Source organism: Ursus maritimus, unplaced genomic scaffold (genome assembly GCF_017311325.1).
Source record: "Ursus maritimus isolate PB19 unplaced genomic scaffold, ASM1731132v1 scaffold_5, whole genome shotgun sequence".
In the NCBI taxonomy this organism is placed as follows: Eukaryota; Metazoa; Chordata; class Mammalia; order Carnivora; family Ursidae; genus Ursus; species Ursus maritimus.
In genome coordinates this window covers 74,743,842-74,756,307 of record NW_024426663.1, presented here as the reverse complement: position 1 = coordinate 74,756,307, position 12,466 = coordinate 74,743,842, and the positions used below count along the sequence as shown (strand labels likewise).

General features: G+C 44.6%; 1 protein-coding gene and 1 long non-coding RNA gene across 2 annotated transcripts in view; one reads left to right on the top strand and one right to left on the bottom strand.

Moving 5' to 3' along the window:
• Window positions 1–12,466, bottom strand: part of LOC103679956 — a 106,493-nt gene that overhangs the window by 71,202 nt on the left and 22,825 nt on the right. The gene's annotated exons all lie outside the window — the stretch shown is intronic.
• On the top strand, window positions 6,073–6,756 carry LOC103679957 (GTP:AMP phosphotransferase AK3, mitochondrial-like). Its single transcript, XM_040622566.1, has one exon. It carries the CDS (start codon window positions 6,073–6,075, stop codon window positions 6,754–6,756), a length of 684 nt encoding a protein of 227 aa, XP_040478500.1.

Below are 12,466 nucleotides of genomic sequence, written 5' to 3'. Positions count from 1 at the left end.
GACTGAGCCACCTGGGCGCTCCTTATTTATTTTGCTTCTTAATGTCCTTTGGGATCGATTCCCTGTAGGTTTTCATGCCACGTAAATTCTTGGCTCTCTTTCAGGATTACCAGTCTCATTTCGCTCAGACAATGTGAATTATGAAGCCTGCCATATTTTCCTTTTTCCTTCACAGCTAGAAAGCTTCGAGGTAAAATTCATGCACAGTTGCAGACATCACCTAAGCTCACATGGCTACTGTTTCATTTTTTTTTTTTTAAGATTATTTATTTATTTATTTGACAGAGAGAGAGACAGCCAGCGAGAGAGGGAACACAAGCAGGGGGAGTGGGAGAGGAAGAAGCAGGCTCATAGTGGAGGAGCCTGACGTGGGGCTCGATCCCATAACGCCGGGATCACGCCCTGAGCCGAAGGCAGACGCTTAACCGCTGTGCCACCCAGGCGCCCCTCATTTTTTTAAACAAACATCTACACTGTGGCTTTTGTATGCACATATATTTGAAATGCTTTACAAATATTAACTCCTTGAATCCCTATAACTTCTTAATTACCTATGCGTATGTACTATTATTATCCTCCCTTTCAGGATAAAAAAACGGAGTTCCTGTTTCGGATGTTTTTATGAATTATTTCCTCTTTCATCGCTGTCCTGATAAGTAAGTCCCCTCCGATTCTGTTTGGCAGCTGGCTGGGCAGAGTTAGTGTATCCCACACGGAGACCACCTCCGACCCTCAGCCTCACCTGTCTCCTGTTTCAACTGCCACCAAAGCCACCAGCTCCAGTAACGTCTTCGAGGTGCACCCCCCCCCCCGAGCCCAGCCTCACACCCAGGCACACACCTTTCATCCCCCATCTTGGCTTCCCTGGGAGCACCAAGATGTGGGACAATAAGGGACCTGGCTTCAGAGCCCAGAACCGCACAACCTATAATTGCAGAAGAATTAACACCTCATGGTCCAAACATTGTGCAATGGAAGATGGAGACTGGAAAAAATTCATTCTCTTTTCTTTTTACTCCAGACTGCCCTGAGATGCCACTTTTCGGAGGCGCTGCTACAAAATAAAGCCATCGGAAGTACTTAGTGGCAATCAGCCCAGCCATGTCTGCTCAGATGCCCCTCCTTCTCTGTCTCATTCCCGTTCTCTTGCTTCTGCTCCCGGGGACTGTCCTCCTAACAAAGCAGCAGCAACCTGCTATTGTCAGGTTCTGCTAGCTAAGGAATGCAGACGACAATGCTTATAAATAATTACCAACAAAATCACACTGGATGGGAGTTGATCCATTCTTTCCATTAACTTCTGAGTCAGGAATATTTACTGTGGCCCAATCGGAATCCAATTCTGGAATGTTCTCCCTAGCTGCACTTTAAGGGTCAACCCCATCATCTTGACAGCTGAGGACACCAAGACCCAAAGAGGGAAGGGGATAGCTCGAAATCGCATGTGGGAATATAGTACATATAGTTAGTGCCTCCAGCGTCAGATTCCCATAACCGATTATTTCATCCCGTGCTTGCAAATCGGGTCATTAGCACTACTGTCCCCATTTTATGCATGAGAAACAGAGGCTCTGAAAAAGCACGGTGAGATGTTCAAGGTCACCACATTAGCAGATGGAAGAGTCAGGCGGACACCAGGTCTCCAAACTAGTTCTTTTCCCAGCTGCCAGCCGGTCGTCTTGGGAGCCAGGTAGAAAACCAAACCCAGCCTTTGGAGGAACACAGGCTTTCAATTCAAGCCCTAGTCCAGCCACTGAACAGCTCTGTAACCTTAAGTTACTTAAGTTCTCCAAGACGATTTTTTAATTCCAAAACTGGGGAATCCTACCATCTACTCACAGTGGAGCTTTGAAGACGAAATGAGATATATATATATTTTTTAAAGATTTATTTATTTATTTATTTGACAGAGATAGTGACAGCCAGCGAGAGAGGGAACACAAGCAGGGGGAGTGGGAGACGAAGAAGCAGGCTCATAGCGGAGGAACCTGATGTGGGGCTCGATCCCAGAACGCCGGGATCACGCCCTGAGCCGAAGGCAGATGCTTAACGACCGTGCCACACAGGTGCCCCCGAAATGAGGTATTTTAATCTCCCAACAACAGTGTCTGTACACAGTAAGTGCTTAATAAATATTAGCCAGCATCAGTTCTCTGGAATCAAAGACTCCTTCCCCCAACAATATTAGCTTCTCTTCTGGAGACACTACTAAGTGCCAGGTGTGATGCTAAGCGTTTTCCACTGAAGGACGACTCACTCTGACCATCCTAACCTCACTGAGGGAGGGAAGACAAAGGGGAAAGTCTGCTACTCCCTCTTTGTTTCTTGTTGCCTCTGCCAACAGCTCATAAACTTTCATCATTTACGTGCCCCCTTGCTGGATGTTACCATATCTGTGCACCAGTTTTCATTGTTTTTAAAAGCAAACTCAACCCCCAACGTGGGGCTCGAACTCACAACCCCGAGATCAAGAGTCGCATGCTCTACCGACTGAGCCAGCCAAGCTCCGCACACCCATGCGTACCAGTTCTAGAACTTGAATTTCTGGTTTAGTTTTGCCCTAAGCAAGAACACTAACAGATATTAGGTCTGAGCGCTAGTTATAGTCTTCCTTATACACATTAAAACATACACATCCACCGTTACAGTGAAAAATGTAATTATTTAAAATATCCCAGAAAAAAAGATGATAGGACAAGATTGGAAAATACTCCAGAAAGAAAGAAGATAGAACAGTATTGGCAAAACATCGATCACTGTGAAACCAGATGCTGAGTGCACGGGGGCCGTAGCCTTCTCTAATTCTTCATGTCTTTGAAATTTTCATAATAAAATAGTTTTAAAAAATAAAATAAAACACAGTTATCAAACCTAGAGATGGGGAAGGGAATGTTCTTTCGCAGAGACCTAGAACCACGTCACATTCCCCAGTGGGAAAAGCTAGCCCATAATAGCTCCTAGAAGGTCAGAGTCACGGGGACAGACGCTCAGGCTTCATTCTTTCACACGGGCTGCAAGCCCTGTGCTCGGAACAACTAGTCACAGAGACAAACGCCCGATTAACGTCTGCTGAATCAACGAGGGAATGATTACCAAGCCTCTTACCTTCCTTGTGGCTTCCGGCTCCGTCTCCTTGGATGCCCTGTCCTGCTAACTCTCCCCAGACAGCGGGCAAGAAATTAACTCGGAAATTTGTACCCCAACATGATAAGCACTGCAAAAATAAGCCTCGTGTGAGGAGCTCCTGCTGTTTTTCATTTACGGCCACACCATTGGGCGTCTGTTACCATGGAAAACATCTAGAAAGTTTCAACAACTGCCCACAATCACACTTGGTGGGCACTGGACCACTTCTGCTAAATGCAGCCAAATGTGTTCCGTGGTATTCCTAGGCTACTGGCCTTTATGTATTTGGCCAGAGAATCTCTTAACCAGACGCTGTGAAGTTTTATAACCAATATCACAAGTGGCTTAAGTGCCATCAGCCTGGCACTGAGGTGGTCTCGGGAGCCAGAAAGGACCCTGTGCTTTAGGATTCTGATGTCTACCTGCAGCCCAGCACCCTTCGTGCCTGTTCGAAGCTGGAGCGAAGCGCATCCTCGCCCACCCGCACCTGCAGCTGAGCAAATGCTACCTTCTCTCCGAAGATACTCTCTGGGATATTCTGGGATTACATTCAGGTACCAAATTAGGTGTCTCAATTAAAGGTTGAATATACTACAAGTCTAAATCTACCAAGGAGGATAGAAAGACCTTGGTGGGATCGTTTTTTGTGTATATAATTAAAAGACAGTAAGAGTATGCTGCTCTGTTATGCAAAGCAATTACAACATCGTTTCTTTCTTCCTTTGCTGGAGGATATGGGCCAAATTTCTATTAAATATCCGTACGCCTTTTGAATCTTCCTATGTATTCAGTGTAACTCTTTTGAATATGGCAACAATAAGAGAGAGTATATGACTAACTTAAAGACCCAAAATAACAGAAACAATTTTTTTTAAAAAGTCTGAGCAATTAAGAGTAGCAGTTCCATCGGCTGCCACAAACTACAAATACAGAAATTAGGTTTCTACGCCCCAAATCTTTATTCTGGAAATTGCTTGCTCTCTTGCTTATCGGGTGAGAACAACCCAACACCTCCTTTCTATGGCTCTTCTTGAGAAATGAAGCGGATGGAGGGTTGGTGGCCCAGGAGCCCCTCATGAACATTAGTTCCATATGATCCATGGTCCCACGTGGTATTGAGCCAACTGGACCACCCGACTAAGTTGAGGCTGCATCTGATCCACGGCTTGTGTAATAAATTAAACCAAAAGCATCTTTTCAAGCAAGTGATCAGCAGATAACTCAGTTTAAAAATTCTACACAAACTGAGGGCTCCAGAGGGGCAGGGGGGGAGGAATGGGATAGACTGGTGAGGGGTAGTAAGGAGGGCACGTATTGCATGGTGCACTGGGTGTTATACGCAACTGATGAATCATCGAACTTTGCATCAGAAACCAGGGATGTACTGTATGGTGACTAACATAATATAATAAAAAAACATTTAAAAAAATTTTTAAAAAATTCTACACGGAGGACCCCTGGGTGGCTCAGTCATTAAGCATCTGTCTTGGGCTCAAGTCATGATCCCAGGGTCCAGGGTTTGAGTCCTGCATCGGCTCTCTGCTCAGTGGGGAGTCTGCTTCTCCCCGCTCCCTGTGCCCCCCCGCCCGCTCATGCTCTCTCTCTCTCTCACGAGCTCTCTCTCTCTCAAATAAACAAATCTAATCTTAAAAAAAATGTTCTAGACAGAAATAAAGCAGAAATGGCCCATAGACAAATGAAAAGGTGCTCACTCTCACTCCTATTGAGGGAAGTAAAGGGAAAATTGCTGGTCTGCTAAACTAGCCTCCTAAAAGCACCCCTTCGACTATGAGAAACAAACTGAGGACTTCAGAGGGGAGGGGGGTGGGGGAATGGGATAGACCGGTGATGGGTAGTAAGGAGGGCACGTATTGCATGGTGCACTGGGTGTTATACACAACTAATGAATCATCGAGCCTTACATCGGAAACCGGGGATGTACCGTATGGTGACTAACATAATACAATAAAAAATCATTTAAAAAATAAAATAAAATAAAAAAAATAAAAATAAAAATAAAAGCACCCCTTCGTTCCATTGTTGCAAATGGAGCAATCTTTTAAACACAAAAATCAAGTTATCTTTTTCTGCTGCTTGAAACCTGGCTTCCCAGTTCACTTCTTGGGTATATTGAAATATACATTGTAATATACTTTAGCATAAACTGAATATAAATTACACAGTGCTGCAACTTTTCGCATTTACGGTGTCTTAGAAATCTTTTCATGTTAGCACACAGAGATCTGTCTTTGTAGCTGCGACGAACACAGGGCTAGTCGGCTAAGGTTCATTTAGCTCTTCTCTTATTAGTGAGCATTTGGGGAATTATCAATTTTGCACTGGTACAAACACTGCCAAAGCAAACACCCTATCTGTGCCTCCTTGTCTTACTTCGAGAGTTTGTCTTAAGGAAGACACTGAGAAGTAATTTTATAAGACCTCAATAGCCCCTGTCAAGCTGCCACACTAGCTGTGAGGACACCCCACCCATGGAGTGTGAGAGCCCTACTTCCTCACATTTGTGCCAATGTTTGCTTCTCGATGTTCTGGATTGTCTGTCTATGCCTGTGATTCCCATCGTTCTTCAATTCCGGGAAATTCTTGTATGTTCTTGAATTATTTCTTTAAAGACCATCTCTCTCCATCCTTTCCATTTTCTACGTGTTAAGGGTGGAACTCTGACTCTACAGCTCATGTGTCTGCAGTTTTCTTTTCTACTTACCATCTTTTCCACTGCATGATGGGAGGACATCGTGGCTCTGTCTTCCAAGTCACGAAGCTCTCTGGTTGTGTCCAATACATGCTCGCACCGGCTCGCACTGGGTGGGGGCGGGGCTGGGTCCTCGCTGCGCCACCCCCGCTGCCCCCCCACCGCCCGGAGCACGGGGCCCGGAGCCCGGAGCGCGGGGGCCCAACGGTCGGCAGCCCCCGCCTGGCCCAGCAACCATGGGGGCGTCGGGGCGGCTCCTGCATGCGGTGCTCATGGGCGCCCCGGGCTCGGGCAAGCGCACCCTGGCGTTGCGAATCACCAAACACTTCCAGCTGCAGAAGTTCTCCAGCGGGGACCTGCTCCGAGACAACATGCTGCGGGACACAGAGTTCGGTGTGCTGGCCAAGGTTTTCATGGACCAGGGGAAGCTCATCCCGGACGACATCATGACCCGGCTGACCCTTCACGAACTGAAAAACTTCACCCGGGAGAGCTGGCTGCTGTGCGGTTTCCCCAGGACGCTGCGGCAAGCCGAGGCCCTGCAGAGGGTTTATCAGATACACCTGGTGATGAACCTGAGCGTGCCGGTGGAGGTCATCCGGCAACGCCTCTCTGCTCGCTGGATCCATCCGAGCAGCGGGCGCGTCTACAACCTCGAATTTAACCCTCCCAAGGCGGTCGGCGTGGACGATCTGACTGGCGAGCCTCTGGTTCAGCGTGAGGACGACAGACCGGAGACACTTAACGAGAGGCTGAAGGCTTACGAAGACCAGACCAAACCCGTCCTGGAATATTACCGGGAGAAGGGGGTGTTGGAAACCTTCTGCGGCACAGAAACCGACAAGATCTGGCCCTGTGTGTATGCCTTCCTGCAAACAAAAGTTCCACAAATAGACCAGAAAGCATCGGTGACTCCGTGAGGGCAAATACTTGGAATCAGCAAGATGAACAGAATTTCTTCCTCCTCTCTTTCAGAAGTTCCTTGTTCTAAGGCTGCACCGTGTATGAATTCCTTGAGACTTACATGAGTTTCATTACTTTAAATTTTATTTTGCATACTAAGGATAATGAGTCTCAGGCTGCAATTTGTCTTTGGAAATGGCCTCGTGTGTTTTATCCAGCTACGGGTTTACGACTCAAAAACATCAGAGATGTCCAAGCTTAAAAAAAAAAATTGTTTTAGAGCAAAGTTGAAAGAGCAGTGGGTAGTAATCTGACTTGTGCTCAGGAGGGAAAAGAGATTGACATCATATTTTTCTGGAAAAGTAAAAAAAAAATTACATTATACTCATTTGGAGACAATATCTCATCAGAGGCTTTTGTGTAGCCAGATGCCAAAAAAGACATTTCTAGCACATGGGGCATGGTTTTGTGAGAGGCTGTATCCATAAAATTCCAGATAAAAATAACTGGATTTCGGTGCAGCTTGCAAATTTACTGCTGCCTTTAAATCAAGAAACCTATAAGGTGGCTGGCTAAGCTACATATATTTTGTTGCTAAACATACTTTCAGTTTACTTGGAATTTTCAAGTTGCTATAAAAATGTATCAAATAATATTTAGGCAAATATTACTTTGATGTGAGTTGTTTTCTTCTGAAAATGCATGAGCGCTGAGGGATATAACTGATGTTAGAAACTGACATTATGACACAAGCTCTTGGATAAGCACCAAAGTTGAGTGGATGTTCTTTGATGGAAAATGTAATTGACATCTTAACATTTTCAGAGGTTACAGGGGTTAAGAAATGTGTGCTTTAGGATCTACTTGCCAGTTCTTTTTGATCATTATGCTTTGAAGAGTAACAAAGTCTTTTTCTTAAAAAACAAAGAAGAAAAACTGGTAACACTACATGAAACACACATACTCTGTCATTAGGAGATAGAAATGGATCTGCCAGACCTGGTGGGAAATTTCCTTGACAAATACAGCAGTCATAATTAATAAACAGGTGTAGCAATAAAAAAGCTTTCTATGAGAGGTCAAAAGGACCAGGAAAGTGAGTTTGCTGAAGGCGGAGTGCTTTATTCCTGATGGAAGACGTTGATACCCGGGAGCGTTCACTGACACCCTCTCTTAAGGGGAGAAAGTCCTGCCAGTGTGTGTAATCTGATCAGCCATTTTTAAATCCTTATTTTAGATTCCTTCGTGGGGTTGGGAGGACACATGCTTATGTACCGTAGCCTGGTAGGAGTTGGGGAGAGAGGTGGAGGAGAAACAGTGTATCTTCAATGACATTTCTACTCTTATTTCAGTTGGTGCTATATCAAAAGAAACAAGTTCTTGTGCTGTTATTAACTGCCTTTGAAAATGTGGCCCATTTCACTCTGGGCACTTAAAATACAAATAACAGCTGGTATCTCATATATTTGGGAGAAAAACTTACTTTTCTTTCTTTGGATTGTATTTTTCATTCGTTGTCAATTTCTCAAAATGGACCAAGTCTTTTAAAAAGGGTTACAGAAAACATTTCATCCTTCAAAATACTTTCTATAACGACCTACTTGGACATTATGTGCTTTCTAGAAAAGTGAACTACCCGACTTATGAGCTGTCACGAGTCACTAGGTTATAAGATACACATTAGTCTTTGTTACAATAAAATTACACTTCAGGAAAAAATAGCTTCATCTGCTTATCGGGTTATTTTAAGGATCAAATTTTAATCTCCATGACCTCCAGTTGATTTGTTTGTGACTGCTTTATCCTCACACAGCAAAGACATTTACTTATGCTTATTCTTCTAAGTGAAGCCTAGTTGACCTAGAATAGTTTCAGGTCTACAACACAGTGATCTAACAATTCTATACATTATACAGTGCTCCCCGCAATGAGTGTTAAGTCACTACGTTATTATAGTCTTATTGACTATATTCACTATGCTGTACTTTTCATTTCTGTGACATACTTATTTTATAACTGGAAGTCTGTGCCTCTTCATCCCCTTTCCCCATTTTGCCCATCCCCTCCCCTCCCCTCTCTTCTGGCAATCACCAGTTCATTCCCTGTATACATGAGTCTGTTTCTGTTTTTGTTCATTTGTTCTGTTTTTTAGATTCCACATGTAAGCGAAGTCATATGGTATCCATCTATGTGAAATCGTAAGGGATATGTCTTTGTCTGGCTTATTCTTAATTCCTCTTCTGCTTGCTCTATTCTTTATCTTGCTTGGGTGTTAATTTGCCTATTTTGTTCAGTTTGTTGTCTTCTGTAGTGTTGGGTCTTCCTCCAATGTGTGGTGAGCCTGACTCTGTGATTTTCTATATGCTTGAGATTCTCCATCAGTCGGTATTCCCTGACAGTGGGTGTCATCCGCTTGGGGAGATTGCTGGTCTGAACTGAGGCTACTCTTGGGGACAGCAAAGAAGGATAAGCCACTGAGTGAGAACGCTCTGGGGTCTCTAGGTCTATGCCATTCCCCTGGCAATGGACAGCCTCAAGACACATGGCCATGCCCACCTAATTTGGGCTCCCTGGCCATCACTCCTACCTGAAGGCTGACATATTGTCACTGCTATTCAGGTCAAGAGCAGACAGAAGAGCATCAGTGGAGAATGAATCGTTGGCCCCTCCTGCAGCAATGGCCCAAGGACCTACATGTTGATTGGCCTTGATACCCTTTGCTTCTGGTATCCGCCATCTTTGGGGATGGAGCAGGCTTGGTGCTCCCTGCACCTTTCCAACGATAGTCTTCCATGTGCATTTTGGATTGGGTTTTCTGTCGTTGCATCAAGCAACTCTACGTGCCACACTTCAGGATCAGTCCTGGTTTCTGGTTCACTGAAAGTGAAGTGCTATGGCAGAGAAGAATCTATAGGACTCAGTAGGCTCCTTAGTCCGCCATCCTGCAATGGAACCAGATTTCCTTGTCCAGCCTCAAAATCTATACATCACCAAACCTAGAGCTGCAGCCTTTAACTCTGGCTGCATGTTAGAATCATCTGGGGGAGCTTTAAGAGAACACTGATACCCCCGACATTGGGACTGAATTATCAGGTGTAGTCAGGGGTTGGGGAGCAGAATCATGGTCATTGCTATGTTTGCTGTGTTTTAAGAGCTCCCTAGCTTCTACAAGTCACTGTCCTAAAGTGCCGAGTTGATTAACTGAGCACCAGCCTACAAATCAGTGTTCAGCAGAGACTCAGAACCCCCTGGTCCTCTCACCAGCTGGAACTTACATCACGGAAGGCTCCGTCCCCCTTGTCCCTTTTCTCCCCCCCACACGGATATTTAAGCAATGGATCATTTATCATTATTCTATCATGAGTCATCACCATGGCTAACACTTTTTCATTTTTCACTTTATCTGTGTTGCTGAGCAAATGTCACCCGAGTTAACTGGGTTTCCTGGCTCGCTTGAATAAACACCTTTTCCTGTGTGGCTAGTTGGCCAAGCTCTCTGGTGCCTCCCAGCATTGCAACTCAGCTAACGATACTCATTTTCCAGTGCGCGGGTTGGGAAGCCAACTTGCAGTGAAATCAGGATAGATGGGTTTGATGTTGTCTAACCTTCAGAACGGCTTTGGTTCAGTTCCTACTAAAAACCTGACTTTACACAAAGCCAATTAAGTAGACTCTGAAGACGAAGTAGCCCCAAAACACAATTCGTTTCTCTGAAAACAGCTGCATTTTGTATTAGTAACTGACATACAGTTAGAGCAACTGAAATGGGCACACGTTTATAGGCAATAGTGGGGTGCCCTTATTCTCCAGTTTGGCCCACGATCAAGGTCGAGGCCTCCAGTCTTGTGAGGTCCTTGGACACTTTTGGTGGTTGACCAGCTAGACAAGCTTACAGTAGTGCCTTCTCCAGCAAGGGGAAGGGAAACTCCGGGTATCCAGACTACACACCGAGTTTGAACAGAGTGCGGCTGGGGAGTAGGTATGAGGAAGAAGGAAGGTACACTGAGGACACATGGAAGAGGGCTTTGAATAGGACACAGTGGCACCACCCTCCCTTCAGCAAGCTGACAAAATCTGCATAATATCGAGAGACTGGAAAACATATTCAAAATTGGTGGTGGTAGTGGGGTACTCTCAAGAGGCTGGGATTTTCTGTAGGTAATCAGAATGTGTGTTTAATTAAGTGACGGACGTCCGGCCACATGGATACCAAATGTGGCTATTGTCAAAGTGGAAGCCTTTGAGAATTGATCAAACACCCACCCAGGCACGATTCCATGGATAAGGGCAGAAGCCACCGAGTGGGAGAAACAAGGAGGAAGTTAAGGTTAGATGTTGACTGGAAGACTCAGAAGAGAACGGGCAGTTGCTTATTTGGTAGGACATGGGATTTGAGGGTGTGATAGATTCGAAGGAAATCTCTAGAACTAAGAAAGAAATGAGAAGAGATTGACAAGAGAATGGATGGAATTGTGATAGGAGTAAAGCAAGAGACCCATGCTTAGTGGTCATGAGTTCTTGTTCTGCTTTCTCAATGTTTTTATTTCTTCTTATGAAAAATCACTCTTACTGTATCCCTTGAGCACTGGAACATTGATAAGAACCATTAACTTGGGTAAGTGAAGAGAGGTCCTCGTACATTACTTTGAAGCAAATGAAGTCTTACTGGGGTTTCCATCTAGCAAGAATGGGACTTGCTTCCTGGAGTCATTACCATTTGGAATGGCCATTTCATGGGGCCCTCAAATGTGGGAACATAGCACACAATATGTCTTCAATGGTGATCATTTCAGAAATCCCTGGGGATCCCGTGAAAATCTTTAGCAAGTTTAACAATTCCAAAACCTTCCTTTCCTTAGTCTCCAGAAGAGTGCTCTCAAAAGTCAACAAATGTAAGCAGTAAAGGAGTTTGTTAGCTCTCTTGTCACTTAAAATGCCCTTGCGAAATGCAGTAGCCAGGAACTGTCAGGAGATGACATCTACCAGGAAGCTGTAGGGACTGCTGGGCCTCAGAGAGATGTCAAGCTCTGGTCAGTGCTGCTTCTGCATTTGAGGCCCCAGGGGAAGGGAAATGTCAAGTTCTCTAAAACACGACAAAATGAAACTTAAACTAAAACAACTCTAACAACAAGAAAAGCAGAAACATGTAAGAACAATACAAGTCCCTTTCGGGGACACTGTCCTTCTATGTGGATGGCTTTAAGCTCCTGGTCCCCGTTGGATATGCTGTTTGCTATTTTCTTTGCCTTAAACCACGAGTTGCAGGTTCAGGGAAGTAAAAAAAGCCTCTTATTAGAACACAGGCAGCAATCTCTTCAACATTGGCCACAGCAACTTCTTGCTAGACACATCTCCAAAGGCAAGGGAAACAAAAGCAAAAATGAACTACTGGGACTTCGTCAAGATAAAAAGCTTTTGCACAATAAAGGAAACAGTCAACGAAACTAAAAGGCAATCTCCAGAATGGGAGAAGATATTTGCAAATGACCTATCAGATAAAGGGCTGATATCCAAGATCTATAAAGAACTTACCAAACTCCACGCCCAAAAAACAAATAATCCAGTCAAAAAATGGGCAGAAGACGTGAACAGACACATTTCTTCAAAGAAGACATAAAAATGGGCAACAGACACGTGAAAAAATGCTCCATAGCCCTTAGCATCAAGAAAATACAAATCAAAGCCACAATGAGATACCACCTTACACAGTCAGAATGGCTAAAATTA